This window comes from Rissa tridactyla, chromosome 5 (assembly GCF_028500815.1).
Source record: "Rissa tridactyla isolate bRisTri1 chromosome 5, bRisTri1.patW.cur.20221130, whole genome shotgun sequence".
NCBI lineage: Eukaryota > Metazoa > Chordata > Aves > Charadriiformes > Laridae > Rissa > Rissa tridactyla.
In genome coordinates, this window is record NC_071470.1 from 61,066,352 (window position 1) to 61,088,338 (window position 21,987).

Genomic DNA, 21,987 nt, shown 5'->3' on the forward strand with positions numbered 1-21,987 from the left:
CCATGCACCTTTCTGAAAATTTACTTCTGTATTTATATTACCATAAAGCACTCTCAGTGACACAGCACAGTGGGCCAGTGCGTGGTTATTGTAACAAGTCTGTACTGCACAGGATTAACTTGGGAACGTCCACCTTGAATTCAAGTAATGTCCAATCAAAGAATATAAAGCCAATGCGGTGACAACTGGCTGGCAATACATATGCAGCACATTTACTCTGCACGTTAGCTGTATGCCTGACCGTTTTCCTGCACAGTTTGCTCTTCTGCCTCAAATGCGAATGACAGAAGCTTTAATGATTTTTCAATATTGATCTGACAGCTGGTTCATGAGACCACACTGATAAATGAAATTTATCAGCCATTCAGGTCATTCTTACTTGATGAAGGGTCTGTTATCCTCATAGCTAAAGAATGCATAGACATAAAGACAAGAACACCAACATTAGAAATATAACGACATAGAGAATATAGCTTACTGCTAGTCCCCCTCCCTTCTCCCACGAGCCATCACCAAAACCAAAGGCGGCCAGGCATCAGGTGCATCTTGTACAGACCAGCCAGCCTGGCTCACCGCCCCAGGGAACTGAAACACGACGGAGGACGCTGGCTTCATGCACAGAAGGGAGCATCGTTAGCTGCCAGCTGCAGCTACCCCTCCTGGCTCTGATCACGCAACCGCCAATTCATTTTGAAATTTCTTTCAAAAATCATGGGTATCTCCGGAGAAGACAAGGTTTGAAACTCCAGCATAGCCACCACAGAAGGCTTTCATGCGTCCAGGCGGCAAAACTTCACCGTGCCTCCAGTATTCTCCGTCTACAGCGTTGTAGTGTATTACAGGAACCTCTTTATTGCTGTTTACTTTTTCATAAGTGTAACTCCCAAGCTGCCAACTTAGGAACCGGACGGCAGCATTATCGTCTTTTTGAGATAACGGCATTAGGATCCGCGAAAGCCCTGGGTGACAGAAAGCACTGACCCATTTACTCCCATTTCACAGGGAAGGACAAAGAAAGGACTCTGCCAAGCAAGAGCACAAAGCAGCTTGCTGCAGTGAAGAAGCCAAGATGGACTGAAAATGAGCTCCTGCCACTATGGGGACACAAGGTTAGTCGAAGCCATTTTTCTAGGAGAGTCTCCTTGACCTTCTGGGACAGGCTGTGTGCCTAACTCTGCCTGCACAGCAGGTTATGTGCAACACATGGGGTGGGCAGGCCACCTCCCAGGCCTCCTTTCCCTGCTGGCGTGGAGCTTTGGAACCTGCGATCCCTTGCAGCAGCCACCATGGGCGTCAGAGATGGAGGCTGGCTCAATATGTTAATCTCATTGCCCCTGCCAGCACAGCTGGGGCCAGTCCACCCTGCTCAGACCTCCTTTGGTCAATACTGGCAACCTGTCAAGCTATACCCTCTGCTAAACAAAACACTCCACTTGGAGGGGACCCGCTTCAGCCCGAGTTAGAAGGAAGCTGTATTAAAGCCAAAGATTTTCACCAGTAACTTCTGACTGAGAGGGACTCTAGGTATTGTCCTAGATGAGGCTTTGTGTTTTCTCCTCTCAATGGCTAAAGCCATGTAGGGGCAACTTCTACACCATTCACATGCACCTGAAGCCACAGAGAGGCCATCCGAGCGTCAATGGGAGCTGGATTTAGTCCTCATAGGACGAAAGTGTTTTCACACATGTATATTGTGCAAAACATTCCCATTTTCTCCCCACCTTGTCCTTGGCTGAGACAGAAGAGGCAGCGATGCTGCCAGTCCCAGCTTTGCCCTGGCATGGTCACCTGGAGTCTTTGGGAAAGTTGTCAAATGGGATGGATCTGGCCACACTCTTAACACTTGCCCTATCCCCACTCTGACCAGCGAGATACAAGTAGAGGACACACCATGAAGGACAAGGTAGCTGTCCCCTTGTCACTGACAGGTAAGCCGTGCTATCTCAGCTCGAGCAACTACAGCATTCCTGGGCTGTAGCCCTCCTTGCCTCCATCTCCATCCACCCTCAGCCATCCACAGCTCTCTGCAGCTCCTCTCCAGCATCCAACAACCCCCTTCAGCTTCCCTGGCTGCCATCCCTGCAGGGATTCCCCCCTGGCCATCAGCTGCCACTCTGACAGCTGATTGCCTTAGATCTTGTGCCACATCTGCTGGCTGCACGAGGACATCTGAGCTACCTTAGGGCACTCAAAGGCGATATCTAACAACTCACGGGGAAAGCACAAAGCATATCAGGATGAGGATGGAAGGAGGAAGCAAGCGCAGAGGAGGTGGCTTGATGCAGGGAACTGAGTCCCTGCTTCCAAGACACAGCAAGGAAAGCTCAGCTCCTCTGGCTTAGCAAAACATAGGCTGAGAGAGTGTGACCTCTGCATCTACAACGCATCTGGGGAGGTACCAGGAACACAGAAAAGCCATTGGTATTAAACGGCTCCCCCCTTAGCTGCGCCAACAGGGATCTCCAGCCCATCCCAGCTGTGTAACATGATGTTGGTCAAATCCCTCTGCTCCTCCTTGCCCTCTCATCCACTTGGCCTGCAAGATCATCGGGGCAGGCTCCTGCTGTGCTCGTGGCATGTCTAGCATCACAGGACCTGCAGCTCCCCTGTGATGCAATTAAAGTAAACGAAGATGCGAGACAGTCTGGACCTTCCAGCCCAGCAATGTGGGCAGAAGCAGAGCATGAATTTCTATTACTTGTGTTCACAAGCACTCAGGTTTTACGGTAAAAATTTACTGTTGAAATGTCGCTGGTGATAGCTTATAAAAAGAGAGAATTAGGGAAATTTTTTACTTTGTTGCTGCTATGCAGACCCTCATGAAGTTTTTCAGTGATCTGTAACAGCCTTTCTTCGAGGCAGCTGAAGACTCCGTTCCATCTTTGTACAGACAAAACACGAAATCGGTAAACTTGGATTGCCTTTAGCTTGATGCCAGCACTTCAAAGTAGCTCAGGAGAAAACCGTCCGAAAGACCTGAGCAGTTTGTACCCCATTTCCAACCCGGATGTGCCTAGGACCCACTCTCCAAAGCAAGTAAGTGCCTAAAGAAGTGAGATTTTCAAAGAAAGATGCCTAACTCCCAAACACTTCAGATCTCTACACATAGGGCCCGTAAGACTTAGTTTCTTATATCCCTCATGAAATACAGATCATTCTTTTTCATTTTACCAATTCAGCTGTTGTAAGAAGCTTAACTCTTGTGTTAGCAACAATTCGTGCCTGACAAAAATTACTCCAGAATGGGTTTTTTTCCCCTGGTAAAGTCTGTGAAACCTATCAGTGCTGCAGTAATACTGTGTCATTATCTGCAATACATAAAAACCACCACTTAGACAAGAGAAAAGCCTTGGAAGAGCCTTAGCTCACAGGAAAATGGAGCTGCTAACTGGAAAACTGAGATTATATTCACTAGCAGTATAAGCAATAAACAGTTGAAGCAGAAATCATTGGAAAACCTAGCCTAGCACAGCTCAAGATGCTAGATCTAAAGTGCTTTCTCCAGATTTGGATAAATTCTTCCGACTCCTAGCAATAAGGGATACAGCCCATTGAATTTAAACTATGTGACTCTGATCCCTCAATAGTTAATGGGAGACTGGTACCCTGAAAGTGCAATTTATTCCCTACACGAACAGGTATTTAAGGCAGGTGAGGCTCCACCATTTCCTGAAGAAATATCTTGCTCTACTGACTGTGGAGGAAACATGAATGATGGCTCAGGCGGGGGCTTCATTTCCAAATACCTGAAGTTAAAAAGCCGATCTTTAGTGGTTGCGTTATTCCTTTAACCTGTGAAATCTTACCTCACCTCCCCTGTGTTTCTTTGCAGCCCAGATGATGGATAGTGGATGGTCTACCAATCCATATAAATACCTAATTCATTTTCTAATCTTAAAAAAGCCCTGACTTTACCTTGGGGCAAAGACTTCTTAAGGTTAATTACACATCACGTAAAACTCTTTCAAAATCTTATTTAAGTTAGATGTCTTTCAATTTCCCAGAGTACTTTCTCCTTCAATGACGAGAAAGGAATGTTCATATTACCTTCTATATTCCTGTGATATTTCCAGACCAATAGTTTTTAAAAAAGTTACTAAAATTAGCTATTTATATCCCTATTTAGATCCTTAAGGAATTTCAAGACCGATGCGTCCTAAGCTCGGAACCCCCTTTTGCTCTGCCTATCCTTTTAAAACCCCAAGATGTATCTTTTTGACACAAGGCAACCAAATTGCCAGAATATACACTGACAGCCCAATACAGAGGCACAGACAATTTGCAACTTATACGGTGCAAATCGCTCCCATGTATGTTCATTACCAATATCCTGGATTGCTAAAGCCTTCCTTTTTTTTTTCAGCAGGAAAAGTAAGGCAAGAATTTACCTTCACACACAGATTGGTTCTAAAATGCTGCTGAACAGAGAAAGCCTGTTATCAAAAAGCAGCTATTTGCCTCATTTAAAAAGACTAATGGTCTTTTTACATTCTGAAAAGAGTTTACTTTTTTTATTTTTGATATCTAGCAAAGTGTAGGTTTTGAGCCACATTTAGAGTAAAACTGTGCCTTGAATAAAACCCTACGTAACTGATCAACTTTAGATGTTAGGTTTATTCAACCCTTTATGGTTTAACTTTATCTAACTCGAATTTATTGCTCTTTTGACAATTCAAAGTATTTTCCCATCTCTCCGATAGCAGGAAAAGGCTCAGTAAGCACATGGACTCAGTGCTCGGGCCCCAAAATAAAAGTTTGGCTAGCCAGCAAAAACGTTAAAGTGAGTACACAGGACCTTTAGTAGCTGTTACAGGTGATGAAACCCAAATAAAAATAGATGGATGATGTGCCCCCTCGAAAGCATTCGGAAAGACCCGTGGAATTCATTTTAATATGGCGCAAATAAAGCAGAGAGACAGACATTTCCTGCAGGCAAGCACGAGACACAAAATAAAGCATGCTATTGTGTCTCCCCACTGCCTGCCAATACGAGGCAGTAGGGATGTTTGTTTTCTTCTCCCCACCCCTTTTTTTTTTTTTTTTTCAAATTTCAAGGATTAGAAAAGATTGATTTATCGAACTGCTGAAAATCTACAGGAAGGAGTTGGAAAGTCCAGCACTGCCCTCATAAAGCAAACGGGTTCATCGGTAATTAGTGAAGGAACGTCTTCATGGTGAGAAAAATCAATTGCAAGCAATAAAGGAGTGCTTAAAGGATTTTGCCTTCACGTTTCGTGACAAAGTTACCACCTTGATGGCATGAAGCCAAATGTCTTCCTAATCGCCTTCCTTAGGCTGCTGGTGTTCATCACACAGCTTTCCCAGCCTCACCTTCTGGCTCCTGCATTGTCTTTGACAGGAGGTAGCTGGTCCCCGGAAGACTTCTGTAACCATCATGGGGGCCAGCGGGCCTGTCACAGCTTCATTTGTAGAAGAAACCCCTGGCTTTACATGCCTTGGAGATACGTAAAGGTTGGGGTCCTACCTCCTGGCATAAGGGAAGTTTTACATAGATTGAAAGCCACTTCTGACTTCCACCAGCAGCTCTGAAGATTTTATCCAGACAAATGAGGCCAAACCTTCCTTGGTCCTGTGTGACACCCAAGCCCAGGATTTGGGGCAACCTATGCCTGATTTTTTCTGCCAAAGGCAAAGCATCATCCCTTTCCCCCTCAACTCATCCAGGGAAGTCATGGCCTGCTTTCTGAGATTTGTTCTTAATTATTGCAATTGGAAAGAGCAATTCTGTTAAGCTCATCTCATTTTCTGTAAGTAATTAATTACCCTCAGAATTGCTTACCCTGTTTATTTCCTTGCTCCTAACTTTGCAAAGGCATGGCACGATTATTCAAACCACACTGATGTGTAACCACATATCTGATTGTTTCCACACAATGCAGATTCAGGAAAGCCTTTAGACACATTTGTATTATCCAAATAGCACCAGCAGGGCTTGCTGACAAAATACTTAAAATGTATGGCCTTTTAAAACAATAATAATGATTTATGGGCTCACAGAAAGACCTTAGGTATTTAATATCTTCCAGGACACTCTCTCAAATCAATAACTGCTGATTGATTTTTTTTTCTTTTATAAATTCGGAAAGGACAACACCTGTCAGTGGGAAGATTAGTGCTTTACAATCACCATTCAACATTACTGCAGCCATCACAAAAAACATAGATAAACAAGCAAAACCCAAAGCCAAAAGAGTCAGATATTAACCCAACCCTTCTGTGAAAAACTCAAACAGCAGCAGATTGCAACAAACAAAATCAGATGCTGCCATCAGCGTCACCGGGCAAAAAAGGCACCCAGACAGAAATGCAATCTCACGTTTTTTCAACATCGGCAGGGTTTCTGCCTCCGAGGTGCTCACACAGTCTGCACTCTGGCAAAATATAAATGTGCCATATCTTTTCTTGGTGGGAAGCTTGTAAATACTTCATTTTGTGCCAACTCCAAATGATTGTTCTGGGTTTGCTTTCGGCTGCCTGTTCAAAGTTTGCTCATGCAGAGATGCAGATGAAGGCTGTACAGGAGCAGCAGTGAGCTGCCCGGGGGACTGGGAAGCATGGTGCTTTCTTACACAGGATCCAGGGAGATGCTAAGCTGACTGTTGGGCTTGTGAAGGCATGATACTCTCTCAAGGCCATATGAGACACAAAGATCATAGATTTTCAGAATTACACAGATCGTTTGGTCACCCTTGTAAAACACTCCTGTCAAGTTATCTGGTGACAGAGAACGTGCTGCCTGCATGTCCCAAGCACTGTTAAAACAGACACTTCCTTTCTCATCCGAGCTCATCCAGACCCAAACACTGGCTTGGGGGCTCTTTTTGTTCCCTAGGATCAGATTATCCTTTTGCAGAGCGGGAATCCAGGGATGATTCCTCTCCAAAAGGCATCGCTGAAGCTGCTTGTGCTCTGAGCCTGGTGTCCCCAGAAGTCAGAGGAGTCAAAAAATGCTGCATATAGCTCAGCTGGCTGAGGAGGAGAGATTTTCAATGCCCTATTCTTGAAGAGCCCGCTCAGTTAGTCTTTCTATTTTGTTAGTAGGGTTGTATGAAAATCTTAACAGAAAGCTCATTCTTTACAGGCACTGCTATTTTATTTAACATTATAAGTTATAGGTAATGGCCAGCCAGGATTTCAGGCCATGTTTAACAGAGGTTCACTGTGGCTCCTGTAACTGTTTGCGTTCATTACCTTGTGTTTCGAACCCTTTGTATCTTGTCCTTTCCACCACTCACGCCAACCCACACACCTCCTCGAAGATGCACAGGTGCACGTAACCTCCTTTCCCTGCTTGCTGCTCCAAGAAAGGAGCCTGCACGTTGCCACTGACCCCCAGCCCTTACTTCGCTGGGAACTGAGAACGCTGACGATAGAGGATTGGGCCTTCTGGGCCCAAGCACTGTGCTGGGCATGCTCTCAAGAGCTGGACCTCTTCGTTGTACTGCATCCTTGCTGTGCGCTCCCCAAGCAACTGTGAACCCAGAAGGATTAAAGTGCTGCTGTTCTACAAGTCAAGTCCCCTGGCTGAACCCAATGCAATATTCAATTCCAGACCCTTTGGCATCACGAACTATTTCCAAGATGGAGCGTCTTACGATTAAACAAAAAAGATCTGGAAACCAATAGATAAATTCAAATCTCAATAGAACAAGTTGTAAATAATCCTTCTTGTCTCCCTAGTTTCACTTGTTTCTAAAATGGCTAGAATAAAGCATGAATTAATCTTCTCTTAGTAAAAGGATACATGCTAAATTATTGTTCTGTATTGGTAACGTAAGCTCTTTCTACCGAAGAAGCAGAAAACTTGCATTTTCAAAAGTCTAACTTGTTCCTCCCTGCACCAAACCCAGGATGTTTACTTTTTCTGCATTTCAATCAGCTGAGTAAATAAAACTAAACTGGTAAACCTCCGTTCCTGCCAGCACAATACCGCTGTGTTAAATCAAGGGTTTAATTTAAACATTTCCGCAGATGATTTTTGGAAGTTCTATTTAACCTTTGTTTTCGATTTTCTACCTAACTCTGAGGATTTTTTTATGACTTAAGAAAACCCACAGGACTGAAACAACAAGCTAATCTGGGGGCTGGGATTAGTCACGTCTCTTTAAATAAAATACATATGTTGAAGTAAGAAAATGAGCAGATAATCACTTACACCCATACAACATATGGGAAGAGCAGGATATGGCAATGGTTTGTAAAGCAGGCATATTTTCAAGAGGGGCTTCTCAGTTTTGTGCCTGATGCTCCTCACTCCTCACCTCCCCCAGCCTGGGCCAGACTCCCTAAAGGAGCCCGGACTGGGCTTTGCGAGGTTTTACATAGTAATAATCAACGTTGAGTCTTTGCATTTATCTTCTAATTTTAGCTTTTAGGTTGCACATTCTCAGATTTATTTCTGCAAGCCCGTGAGCAAGAGCCTCCCATGAAAAAAAATAAAGTAATAACCCAGTATAAAGGAATATGGTATGAGTTTTGTTTAAAGTCAGAAACTTGGCAGAACATATACTTTTTTTATTCATCCATTAAATCGGGGTTGTGTGCCTTTAGCCCCAGACCATTTGAAGCTCCCATGGCAGCCAGCGAGATGAGGGGGGCTTGTTTTGGTCATTTGGGGATTGATTTCTGAAGGCTGCAGTGCAGGACATGTCTGCATTATCCCCATTAACGGGATTTCAGCGTGTGTTCTCATGAATCCGGCCACAAGACCTAAAAACATTCTCTCCTGTGTGTTCGGAATAAATAACTTTTTTTCCAGGGTATTTCAGGTTTTTAATATAGTACTTATTCTATTGTTCAGAAGATGGGATGGGAGTAGGTTTCCACAAGAGGGAAGAAAGCTGTAACAAGACTACAGTGATTAATGCCAGGATTAAACTATCTCAAGGCCCCTAATTAATAGTGCCTCTTCAGCAACAAAAGGAGCTCCCAGCTAAGACTCTGGGTCTCCCTGTCTAAAAGAAAGAAAATTAAATTTCCAGGATGACTTTCAGGTGGGTTTCTATTGCACTGGATGAGCTTTTCCAACAAACCTGACACGCTCCTCTCAGAAGAGGTCCCCATGAATTGTGCTTTCTAAAGAGCATCCAGGTGGCCAACGGCACAAGCCAAGCTATGCCCTGGCTAAAACAATAATGCAATAAAATGGGACAAAAAGAGAAGCGAGCCGACAAAGCCCTTGGTTTCCTGCCTTCTTTCTAGTGGGTCCACAACTGCACTTGGCAGCTATGGCCGACGCATTGCCCTTCCAAAGTAAATAAAATAAAATCTCGTTGCCACATACTGCAGCGCAGAAGAATGTCAGGAAGTCTGGTCTGGCCGGGGGAAATGCTAACAAACCCAACCGCAGCCAGGCAGCGCCAGGGGGAGAGGGGACAGGCGCCCATGGGAACTTCAAAGGAAAGGTTACGTCTGTAAGGAAGAGAAAGGATGGCTTCTGGTCTCTGCTAGGAGAAAGGAGGTTTCACCCTCTCCCCTCTGGCCATTTGGAGAAGTCCTGTGTAAGTTCAGGCGCAGCAGCTGCTCAGCCCTGTTGATGAATCCTTTCAATCCGCTTACAGGACTTGTCTTTTGTTAAATCAATAACCGCTTTCCTCACCCAATTTTCTACCAGTTTTCCATGTCAGTAACTAAGACGCACCACATTGTGCACAATAACAGCGTACAGCAAAGACGGGACCCCAGATTTCAGCAGATATGGTGAAGAGCACATCTGGATTACCAGCAGTGTAGCCCCTCTTTTCTTCCCTCTACTAATGCCACAATGACTCCAATGAGTAGTATTTCAACGGCTGCAGAACAAGCGCTGCAGAACTCCCGCAAAATGCAAAGGCATTTGGGGAGGGGGTTCATCTGAAACCCTCCGCTTTGCACAGAGAATGGGGGCATCTGCAAACACATGGATGGTTTGTCATGCTGCACCATCTGGCACGGGTCGATGAAAACCTGGTGTGCGAGGACCACAAGCAGCCACAGTACATGCCTGATCACCTGGGAAGGAGTTGATGGATGGAAAACTGAAGAACCATGCTGGACTATTCACATATAGCTGTATTTTCCTTTGTCACATAAGGCTTCCCACAGGAATGTGAATATAAAAAAGATTCAGTGTACTCCTGTCTATGACAGTCTGAGACTTTTCACACATCTAACATCTACCCGGCACAATGGAAAAGTGCGAAGGAGAGACTTCGAGCTGCTCGACTCCAGAAATCACTCCACAAGGCAGCAACCTCCGGTAGAACAGCCTCACAGCTGCTCTAAAGTATTCCAGCTGGTAACACGTCCTCGCAAAGAGCCATCTGCTAGCAAGAGTGCATCAATACCGCACTGATACGCCTATAGTCTCCACCTCGCAGGCTATGGATGCAAGCAGCACAGCAGGCTTTTGCCATCCAAAAAGCTTGCGTAGTCCCTGGCTTGAAAGATCTGTCTTCCCTGCAAGCTCGTGAGGGCTGGGGGAAGCAATCCTCCGAAACAATGCCCTCCTGGGTACATTTGTTGACAGTGAATCAGTTTGTGCTCATGAGCAATTTCATGCACCTTTTGCATCCCCCTGACATTATCCGATGGGCCATGAGCGAGATACAAGTCATGTGGGCGGAGCTACCAAAGCTTAAACGATGCCCCTCACTGCCCATCTCTGCTCACTTATGTTTGTCAACAAGCTGCAAAAAAATGAAAACGCAATGGCTACAGTGGACCTTGAGCACCCAGAAACAGCCATTGGAAAAGGCTGGGAAGAAAAATCCCCTCTCACCCTGTGTTTGGGGAGGCATGGGCAGAAGCTACATGCACCACCCAAGAGGCAGCCATTTCGGCATCCATGTCTGCGTCACTTCATACTAAAGAGATCTTTAAAAGGCAGAAGAGATCCCCAGTGTGGGTGAACCCGTAAAATTTCTGTTTAGTCGTACTGAAGGAAGAAATCAAACTGAACTTTTTCAAAATGTCCTAGGTAAAAGGATGCTACTCTTGGTGATGGTACCTGTTGTGAAATGGGAGCTAGTCTGTCCTCCTGGCATCAGCGGCAGGCACAGAAACTCTTGCAGCTCCAAACAACGTATCCCACGTACGTGAGCTCACATCGTCTCCTGGCTACATGTCTCAAAAGCAGGACTAGAGCACGAACCTCGCTGTCTCAGCGGGCGCAACCTACTGAATCGGCTCAGTACCAACCTGCCATAAAGGAAGGATGCTTTCAGCACAAAGGGAAGGACCAAACATGTGGCTACCCTACTTCCCTCTCGAAAGTGCTGGGCTAAGCCGGAAAAGTTAATGTGGGTGAAAAATAAACCCGCTCTGCACTCACCAAATCTCTTGCTGGGTAACCCCTAGGTAACCAGTGCTCCACCGCGGGAATGTCAGATTCTCTCATGCTGGCACAATAATACAGGGACTGTTCCTGAAGGTTGGGGAAGTTTATTTTTACAACTTTGCACAGTGCCTACAAATCTTTCAGCCACACAGCATCTGGTTCAGGCACTGCCCTTTGAATGGCTTTTCTGTTGGTGCAGTAATTAAAGGTATCCCAGGTGACACCTGATCCCTTATCAAGTTCATTAATTTAAGTGGAGTTATTTGGCTCTCTATTTTCTATACTTCATAATGTATTTCTAACCTTTAAAGTGACATAGGCAAGCACCAGATTGCAGGGGCGCTTATTAACAGCCTATTAAAATATTTTATGGCCTTTATTTTTACGTTGCCATAGGGAATCGAGTATTTTGCTGTTGTTGAACAGGCTCAGGATTTATGTTGCGAGAGCTTCACCACAGCCTAACACAGAGCAGTGCTAGGAAATGAACGGGGAGAACAAACTCCCATTCAGCTCCCCATGTGCCGTAAAGCTGTCACACGCAGATGGTAGCAAGAGGCCCTCCAGTGCAGGCCCTCCGTTTGGTTTGCTGTTTTAAACATAAACTGGTAAGACAAGATGCAGGGCTCTAGGAGCACGCTGAGAGCCAGCAAAGGCAGCACGTGTCTTGAGAAACGGATCTGGGTGTCTTCTCACCAAGCATATAGACCCACGGAGATAAGCTCAGAAAGGATCTTCCCGGTCACCTGTGAAATAACGTGGTCTGTGGCTTTTTATTCCAGAGCTGCTGTACCACATCCATATTTTGCAACTGAGTTAGAGCCAATGACTTTGGAAGAAGACCACGATCTCACATGGACGAAGACTACAATTTTACCCAGAAGATGACAATGATCTTAACTAAAAGTTTTCCAGAGATTGCAAGCCACTCACGTCCCTCGGAAAGCTCCCTCAAAGGTGAATTCCCTTCTCTGTTAAAAATCTGCACTTTCTCCTAGCTCAAGCGTATCTGATAATGAGAAAACACATGCCGTGGATTTAGAGACTTGACTTTGTCCTCCTTAGGGATTTAGAAATTACAATCAAGTCCCTCCTGAAATTCTTGTTTTGATAAAATTCCTAGGGTGAGCTAGGGGTCTTCCCCATTTTATATTATGTTTCTCTTATTTTTTCAAGCATAAAAAAATAATTTCTAACAAAGCAACACATTTGGAAGGGTATCAGCAACATACTTAAAAGTATTTTAATTGCTTGTGTTTTCAAAACATTTTAATGAAGTCAAATCAGGAATAGACACTCATCTGCCAAAGAACCTATAAAATATTTTACAATGACATTATAATTGATGTAACTGGTTGTAGAAATTCCTGGCATTTCAAACAAAGATACTAGAGATTAGCACAAGCAAGATTATTCAGTAGGCAATTATTATTTCTGCTTTAATTATAAGGGCTTTGTTGTGCCCCCCCCCCCCCCCCAGTTTTTAATTTAAATGTCACACTGCAAGGCTTTCTAGACAGATTTTGTGTGGGTAACCCTAGAAAGACTGTTCTCAGTGAGCAATCCCATAGCATTAATGCATGACGAGTAGTCATATTAAATGTCCCACTCCTTAAACGCCTCATCCAAGACTGACTGAAAGACTATTACGCTGGCATCAGTTCTGGCCATCCAGGAGGGACTGCTCCTCCAATTTCATCTTATAGCTGAGCGATGGCAGGAGAAACAGAGGCACACCGCAGAGCAGCCTGCCCACAACCTTGTCGGGGACAGACCGTGCAGGTCCCTAACCTCACGTCTCCTACATTTGTACAGGCTCTGGTCTCCTTTCCTCCCAACCCCTGAAGAAGAAGCTGCACCTAAAAAACTGAAACTTCACCTGAAGGACTGTGCCAGGTCGTGGCACGTCAGCAGCGCTGCAAGCCTTGCCTGCTGGGGAAGTTTTAAGGGACTGACCTAGTTTAAATTAAAGCTGCATCTGCGAGAGTGGCTCAGCGGTAAGAACAATAACCTCGCTGAGAAATGTCTTGCAACTGTGCAATTCAGTCATCTCGTAACGAGCTCCCCCCGCGCCTCTTCTCCTGCTCCCACCATGGAAGAGAGGGGAGAACCAACTTCCAGCCGTGTTGCACGACGCTCTCCTTTCCTGGGCAGGCAGCAAAGCGCTGACTCCCAACAATTTCCTTCTCCTGAAGTTCATTAGATGCTTTTATTAATTAGCAGGCTCCCCATCTTATCGTGCACTGCACCTGAAATCCCACTTGTATTTTTGAAGCGAGTAATTAAAGCCAGAGGTACTTGAATAAACAAGCACTGATGGAGACTAATATTCTATCAATATAATGAAGCAGCTCACTAGACAGTAAGATGCCCAGGCTCAGACCTTAACTGAGTCCAAGGGCAAAACATGCCTTGGCTGGCACGCACATCCTCTGATGTGGGCACCCCCAGGTAAGCTCCTGGTAACTTTGCTGAAACTAATCAGATTCTGGGGAGAATTTGGGTCATTAAATCTGTCAGGGGCCAAAACAAACAGAAAAGAAGTAAGGCTGCCACCCTCAGAGCACAGGAAAATAGTAATGATCAACAATTTCAACACCTTCCCTGTAGAGACTGCAATAATTAGCCAGTAATTATCGGGCATGATTTCCTTTTACGTGAAGGGACTAGGAGGTTACCTGCTTCAAGGACAGCAAATGCAACTTTGCTTCTTTCACACAAAATCGAATGGAAAATACCACCACTGGCAACCAAATCCCGATAAAGACAGTGCTTCATCATCAGCCATTTGTTGGTACCCATCAGAAACCACTCTGCAGTGCCATAACCCAACATATTGCCCCTGGTTATTACTGCTGCTGGCAGAGTTGGTTCCCCTGTATGCTCCTCAGAGAGGAATGGGGCACAAATGGCAGAAGACAGAAACAGGCAGAGAGAAAGAAAAAAAACTAATCACTTACTTGATATTGTCAAGACATCCAGATTCAGGTTTCAGTATGGCAGTATGATGGAACATTTTATAGAGAGCAATCCCAAGGAAGATGACATTAAGCTGCAAAGTGGGGGAAAGAAGAAAAAAAAAAAAGGGTTACGTGACACGGCACAACGTGATGGGGAGAAAGTCAAGTCAGCTGCTTCTCTGTAGCAGATGAGTTGCTGTAGGAAATTAGCTCTCGCTACAGTTTTATAGCGACTGGGTCACAGAAAATTGCCAAGTATTTTATAAGGTGTGCTGGCCTGTAGACTGCAGGATTGGTGATGCCACGGCGCTACCAAAGCTGTAGCGCTGCGTATGTTACTGATACGGGGCTGGTTCCAACATCAACTCTACTGCTTCAAATGGCATTATGGAAAACTGAAAATATTTACTGTAATGACTGTTCGGTGTCTGAGAGATCAGTTGTGAAAAGTCATACCAAGCACCTTGCTTAGACAGCTCCATCGTAATGAAGCAAAAAAGCATCTTTTTCTGTGAACGTATCTTTTAAATACGGTGTAATGGGGGAGATGGGCAGGGAAATCAGGACTGCAGAAAATGCTCAGCATAATACAAAGTTGAAAAATAAAAAGGAAAAAGAGTTTGGTTTGTTCCATAAAAGATCCAATGGTGTTTCAAGGCTGCCAATTCCGGGAAAGGAGTTCCCCCCAGAAGCCCAGGCCAGGGTTTGAGACATAATCAAAAAGGGAAGATATCTTTTTATGAATGAATTACTTAAGGGGGAAAAAACCCAGCAGTTGTAGCTGGTGGTGTGGCTGCCTCCCTGATGTGGAAGGCTGCTGAAACGACCCCCAGTTGCAGGAGAAGCAGGAGAAGCAGGGACAATGTCTGCATTGAAGTGAGAGCGCCTGGTTTGCTGCGTTAGCCAAACTGTAGTCTATTCAAAACAAAGGATGGTTTATTTAAGCCATATTGTAGCGATTAAAGTACAAGAGAACTCCAGCTGCCTCCAAAGTTGGGTTCTCTACCTTGTTGCTGTGTTAGCTGATACGCTGGCAACGTGCTAACTGTGAAGTCACACAACCTTCAACTTCTGCCAGGGAGGAAAATCCCCCATCAAATCTTTCTTCCAGTTTGGACTTCATTTCCTTCCCCCCACCCCATAATTCCCTTTTTTTGCATGATCGGTGCAAAGCTTTGGTCTGGAATTCAAAAGAAGGGGTGGGGGGCGATCAGGGGCATCAAAATAGAGTTTGTCACTTCTAAATGTCCAGTGGTAGAAACCAAACTCTGCAGGTGCCTGTTCCAAAGCTCCCTGGCCCATTTTGATCAACTATTTTGTAATGCCAAGAGCCTCTCATAACGAGGGTCTAATTGCTTGTGCCAGGTGGGGTCAAAGAAGAACATGCCTTTCTCAAATTAATCTGTGTAAATTAAAGATAAAGAGTAAAGGGACAGCAAAAGTTTTATTTCTTGACCTGAGAGATGGGGTAGTTAATTAGGAGTTCTTACCATAATTATCAAGGTCGCCGGTCCTATAAAGCTCCAAATGAAGTAGGTGTCAAGTCGGAGCCAACATCTGTAATGAAACACAGGGGAGAGAAGGCATTCAAGGACTGCACCCAGGACATACATCAAGACTGAGCGAGTGACAGAGAAGAATGTGAGCTGCAAAACACGCCGGTGGGAGACAGGAAATATTACATTGCTTGTTCATTTAAATGCTGAATTATGTGTCCAATTTCTGACAGCGCTATTGATGGAGTAAGATAATTACCTCTGGAGGAAGCAGGGAGAAAATGGCACAAGGCCTAGTTACTAAGGATTTCTGCATCTGTCGGGAAAAAACCTTAAAACTGTGGGGTTTTTTAAGGAAGGGGTCCGATGAGCATCCATGGAGCTTTTTCTTTGCTTTAAGCTCCTCTTCCCTCTCCGGCTCTGACACAACACAAGCTGTCTGTCAACTGTCAAGCGAGATGACATTTCTCCGGCAAGCAGATCAGAGCAAATTTGGTGCAAATAGGAAGCACAATTTGGATAACAGAAGGCTGAGGTTTAATTAGGTTCAGCAACTTCCCCTTTAGAGGGTTTTATTTCCCCGAACCTCCGGAGTGTTTTGTTTCCACTAATGTTTCAAGGGTTGCATATGGTCTTCGCTATCACATGAAGTTGATTCATGGCCTAAAACTAAATTATTAATCGCTTAATTTCAACCGCATTTAATACTCCCCACATTTTTTAAGGCCCCTGGGAAATTACATTTCCATTCCTAGTTCATTCCAGGCGACAGGAAGATAAAATGGAAGTGACTGGTTACAAGACAGACGAATATAAATTCCAAGAAAGTTTTGCACGATGTTTAAAATAATAATATCTTGTCGTGTTTGCAACGCTGCAAATCACAGCTCCGTTAATACACAGAGGACTAAGAAAGCATAAAACCACTCTTATACTAAACATCCAATGGAATTTCATAATTAGGCATGCGACAGGAACTATATATATGAATTTATCCTGGTGGAAGAGAAAGCAGTTCTCACGAGTGACAGCTCTAGTGCACATGCTGAATGTTTTTTCTCTTTCAATGGACTCTGCAACAGGCAGAAAGGTCCGTGCCAGCAGTCCCGTGGAAGAGATTAGCAGGAGCTGCCTGCTGAGAGAATAAAACATGCCCTGAACCTCTATGCCTGGGAGAAGCCAAGATACGAATAAATTCAAAGATGTAGATAAAGCTTCTCACTTCCCTCCCTGACCATATAAATTTCAGGTCTCGTCAACGTTGAAGGTGTTTCAACATATATATATGACTGTACCGCTATTTGTCACAAATTAAAATACCGTCACTTCCATGACGGTCACTCCTGAACTGCCTCTGCAGCTGTTCATCCAAAATCTTCATGTGACAGCATCAAAATCTTAATGCGAGAGGCAAACAGAAGCTTTCAGAGCAATTGCAGGGAAATCTTGTTTCCTCTGCGGCTGCTGAAGTTCAAGGTGATTTAGATGCAGCTGGTAATGGAACAACACAAGTGACTAGAAACTATTTGAGTCTGATTTCCTACAGGAAAGGGTTTATGCGATCATGACATCTGTGTATCACCCATAATAACGTCTGAAATGTCGCACAATTGCAACTAGATTTGACAGAGGAATAGAGGTTTCAAGGATAATGAAGTCCCTGTAAAAAGTCCTTCCAACCATCCCTGAAAAAAAGACGTCTGCATAGCTGCAGCTCACACATCACACAGCATTTCAAACCTACCCCATCCCATAGGAAAAAAGTAGTGCTTATGCCTCAGCTGCCACATATAAATCAGGGAATACGCAGCCCCACAACTTTTTTCTACGGATAATAAGAGCGCTGGTGTGTGGGAGAGGACTCAGAGTGTTGGTTTTGGTTTTTAATTGAAAAAAACCCAAAACAGTTTAACATTCAAAACATCCCCCAGCCCCTGCTGCACAGGAGTAGTGGGAGCACAGTGTATTTTAATTGCCAAGCAACTTGATTTTCCTTCAGCACAAAGAGCTAGCCAGCTCCTGGAAAGCCCAGGGAAGAGGAAAGACATAAACCCTCTCTTTACTCCTTAAAGCACGATGGCCAGCCATATGGTTGTATCCGATTCAGCTGGTTTTGAATGCATATAGATTGGGACACGGGGAAAATCAGTGAAAGCTGAAATACGGCACGAGGGAAAAGTCCTGCTGGGCTGAGCAGAGAAGCACACAGCAACTGGTTTCCTTTCCAGCCAGCCAAATGGATGAAATTTTCCACCCTGTTCCCCTAAAAAGTCTGTCTCTTCAGTTGTGGAGCACAATTTAGTGACAAGAGATGGATGCTGCGGATGGGAAACAGCTGAGGAGCCAGGTCCTGACCTCAGGAGAAGCAGGGGCCAGGCATGGAGCAAAAGGGTCCCCTTCCAACGAGAGATGGCTTCATCTAAGCAAGTGTACAGCTTGTTAAAACCAGGGAAGTCTTTTTTTGCCTCTCTGCACGCTTTAAAGAACGTGATGTCACTTTCTATTTGTTTGAATAGAAAAATCGGCTTTCTATAAAGCCATGTATGACACTCAGTCTCGGGCGACTAAACGGAAAGCTGCAAGACTGCCTCTAATCCACAGAGGGACTTTAAAAAGCCCTTTTTTTTGTGGTCATCAGGAAGAGATGCAACTTTGAACCTGTTTAAGTCATACCTCATTAAAAATGCAAATTAAGACCAAAACATCCAAACACAGGCATCCCGCCAATTGCATTGAGGAGCTGTAAATTGCTAATCAGACAAGTACCACACTGAGCTTTTCTTCCCTTAAAAGACAAAAACCCACACGCACAATGAGCTGCATAAATGAGCTCCTCAAAACAAGGAAGCAATCAGGCAACTCACTTCCCAAAGCTGCTAATCTTGGGCTGCTGAGTTACTTCTGACCCCCCATGCGCAGCTGCACGGTGAACACGGACTCGCCACATTACAAGTTTAGACTCCGCTGCCATTAAGCAAACGAGCTGCTTCAGGGCTCAGTACAAGGCAGAGCGGATTATCTGGAAGTCTGCGGAAGCGAGGAACGCTGCTCAAAACCCCATTGCTTCTTTCAAGAGTCACACCAGCGTATTCAGTGCTCGTAACGAGCTCCGTGGTGCTGCTTTCCTTTACTTTTTAATTTCCTCCTCTTCCACAGTGACAAGTCGCTATATTCACCTAACGCTTTTCCCAAGTAATAAAGACTACAAAGAGTTTACTCTATTTTCCGCATGAGGAGAAATCAAATACTAAACTATCCCTGGTGTGCATTAAATATAACCAATAAACAATCATTAGCTGCCATTGGACCATAAAATTTGAAGAGCCCTAAACATCTCATGTTGTTCATGGGAGATCAGCGGTTTGTTTCATGTGGCTCTACAGGCTCCTTGTCTGGGTGCAGTAACGGGATATGTATGCACAAGACGTGCCTTTCAAGGGCGCAAGATAGGTTCTGCTTAACGCAGTCCAGCGTCCACATTGCTCACGCTTCCTCCTCCAAACACCCAGCACGAGCACTGAAAATAAAACAAGTTCAGTGGAGCCACCCAAGACAGACCGTATTGTTAGAAGCTATTTTCTCAGCAACATTAACATGCATAAAATGTCGGCGACTGGCTGATGGAGGCTGTGTACATACACTGGGCTTTCATTTTGCTTTCTGACAGCTGGATTGCTTACCATGTGTATCCTGCTTTATAGCATACCAAAAGGAGGGAGAGGGGAGGAGAAACAATACAGAGATTCGTGTCACAATGAATTTGATCACCACTGGACAAATATACCTACAAGTACATTTTCTAAAATATATTGAACCATTCAAAGTATAGCTGCTTACCTCTGAGATTCGTAAGAGGCATTGATATGAAACCCAGGACAATACGGGAATATGGAAATCTTGCTGTTGATTTTGGACAGCCTGCTACTTGAGTGAGTCCTCTCAAAGGGAGGCTGCTAAAGTCTTAATCCAGCTTTTACTGAATTTTAGACACAAGTTATTTTCAAACACTAACAACAACCGCAAATGCTATTTTCCCTCTGCATTTTGCAGCATTGCCCACCATAATGCTTAACACCAGATTCGGCCAGGAGATGGATGGATTCGGTTAACACACAGGACAAGGCAAATGATGTAACTTTTTAAAACTGCAACCACAGTATCTTCTTTGTTGCAGCAAAACCTGAGACGTGGCCATCTAAGACTCTGCAGCAGCAGACGTGGCCCGTAAGAAACGTTCACTTGGAAGTTCAGGTGAGCATCGCCAGAATCGCCTTGGCAATGTTGGGGGACCACACTGTCTACAGTGGGGCTTCCTGCTTTTCACCTTTATTTTAGAAATTACAATCAGAACAAGGTGAGATGCAACATTTCTGATTTATCTGGGGGAAAGGGCAAAACACGGCTCAGCTTGCTCACGTGAATAGTCCCTGCCGGCCTGAAAGGGACGGAATCACCAATGGAATTAGTGGCATCATTACGCTGCTGCTTGGTTGTAAAAACAAATTAGTCTCCTAATATGAGTAGTTTGAACTGCTCTTAAACAAAAAAATGGTAAAAGGAAAAGGATAAATTCCTATCCCTGGAATAATTAAGTATAAGAGGGTATCTTTACTGGGCATCTTTACTGGGCAGCTACTCCAAAATGCCAATATGAATACTAGGACATAGAATGCTTCAGAAAATTACAAGCACCAACTGATAAGCAAAGAAACAGAGAGAGGAACAACTGCCTGTTCCTGGCTATGTAAGCCGGGCATGTGTTACAGGAGGGTTGGATTTAGAAAGGCAAATGAAATCAAGAAAACCTACACTGGGTGTCTAAGAAATCATTCTGAGATGTATGAACGGTGGCACCAAATGTCAAGCAAAAAACAAATAACACTAACAGCTCCATAAGTCCTGCTTAAACAAATGCAATAAATAATGGAGGGAGGCAAGTAATATATTCCAGAGGATGTTTTACAAAACCCGGCAAAACCAAGCAACTTCTTGCAATCAAATTATGTATGCCTGGCATATAGTTCACTACAAATTCTAATCAGTTCTACCCTTCTAATAACATTATACAGAAAAATACATCATCATCCATCAACCAGATGGAGCATGATAGTTATACAAAACATATTGTATGGTTTTTATTTTCCACTACGAGAATGTGATAAAATTGTGCACTCTGGGATTAGAGATTATAAATAAATATTTAAGGCTCTGCAAATATTTATTTGTAAAATATTGTATATACATGTTTAATCATTAAAAATACTACTTTATGCTGTGGGGAGGGAGAGAGATTTTACTGGCACAGACACAGGACTGCTGCCTCCACAACACAAAGATAGCAAAGTTTTGTTGTTCGCCTTCAGCAAATTTTAGCCAACTTTTCTGCCTGTACCTCCCATGCCATGGAAACATTTGAGCATTCAAGGCCTCTTGGGAAAAGCCAGCGTATCCCATGAAATACCTTTATTTTGCTGTGCTTCAGAAAGGTCCATATATTCATTTAAAAGGAGCGGAAGCGTTTCAGCAATGCAAAGCTGCCATGGTGCTTTATGGGAGCTGAGGTTAGGTGCTGCATGTTCCCACCCTCTACAGCCAGCCTGCTGCATGCCGCAGCAACACAGCTGCAGCTCCCACAACCGACACTGGTACTCTGGTTGTCCCTACAGAGCATCATGAGGGACTTTGCAAAGATGAGGGCAGATGCAAATCAACTGCTGTCTCACATCCAAAGCAATGCCCTGGGCTCAGGGATGTCCTTTTACTACAAGGGAATGAAGTAAGACATTTTCAACACCCAACAGCTACAGAGCACTGTAAAAGAACACAGTTGGTGATAGCTTTCATCTCAAACCAGTTGCAATGCTGGGTTTTCTTGGTAGGCAGCCCAAAATGTTGAGAGAGAAGTCAAACGGACTGCTCTGGTGCTAAAATCCCTACAACAGTAACGCTGCAGAAGTCACAGGTTGAACAGCGGTGAAGGCAGCCACTAGAACACCAGACAGCGAACCAGACCAGTGTGGACACAGATGGCTTTCCAGGGAGCTGGACTCACGGTCTTTTGGCTATAACATGTTTGACACTCAACACGCCCCATGTAGGCCACAGTGAAGAGATAGGTCCTCCATAGAAACACCACAGTAAGAAAAGAATTGTCTAAAGGGACAAAGGAGAATGTTTCAATACTTGATTCAAT

At 44.4% G+C, this 21,987-nt stretch overlaps 1 protein-coding gene across 9 annotated transcripts in view; it reads right to left on the reverse strand.

Annotated features, from left to right (window-relative positions):
- ADGRL3 (adhesion G protein-coupled receptor L3) overlaps positions 1–21,987 on the reverse strand; it is a 524,212-nt gene that overhangs the window by 41,046 nt on the left and 461,179 nt on the right. For all 9 annotated transcript variants that reach the window (XM_054202410.1, XM_054202406.1, XM_054202409.1 and 6 more), the window contains 2 exons: positions 15,789–15,855; positions 14,299–14,390 (listed from right to left, as the gene is read on the reverse strand). In XM_054202410.1, the coding sequence (XP_054058385.1) occupies positions 14,299–14,390; positions 15,789–15,855 (159 nt within the window). The remainder of the gene's footprint in view (positions 1–14,298; positions 14,391–15,788; positions 15,856–21,987) is intronic.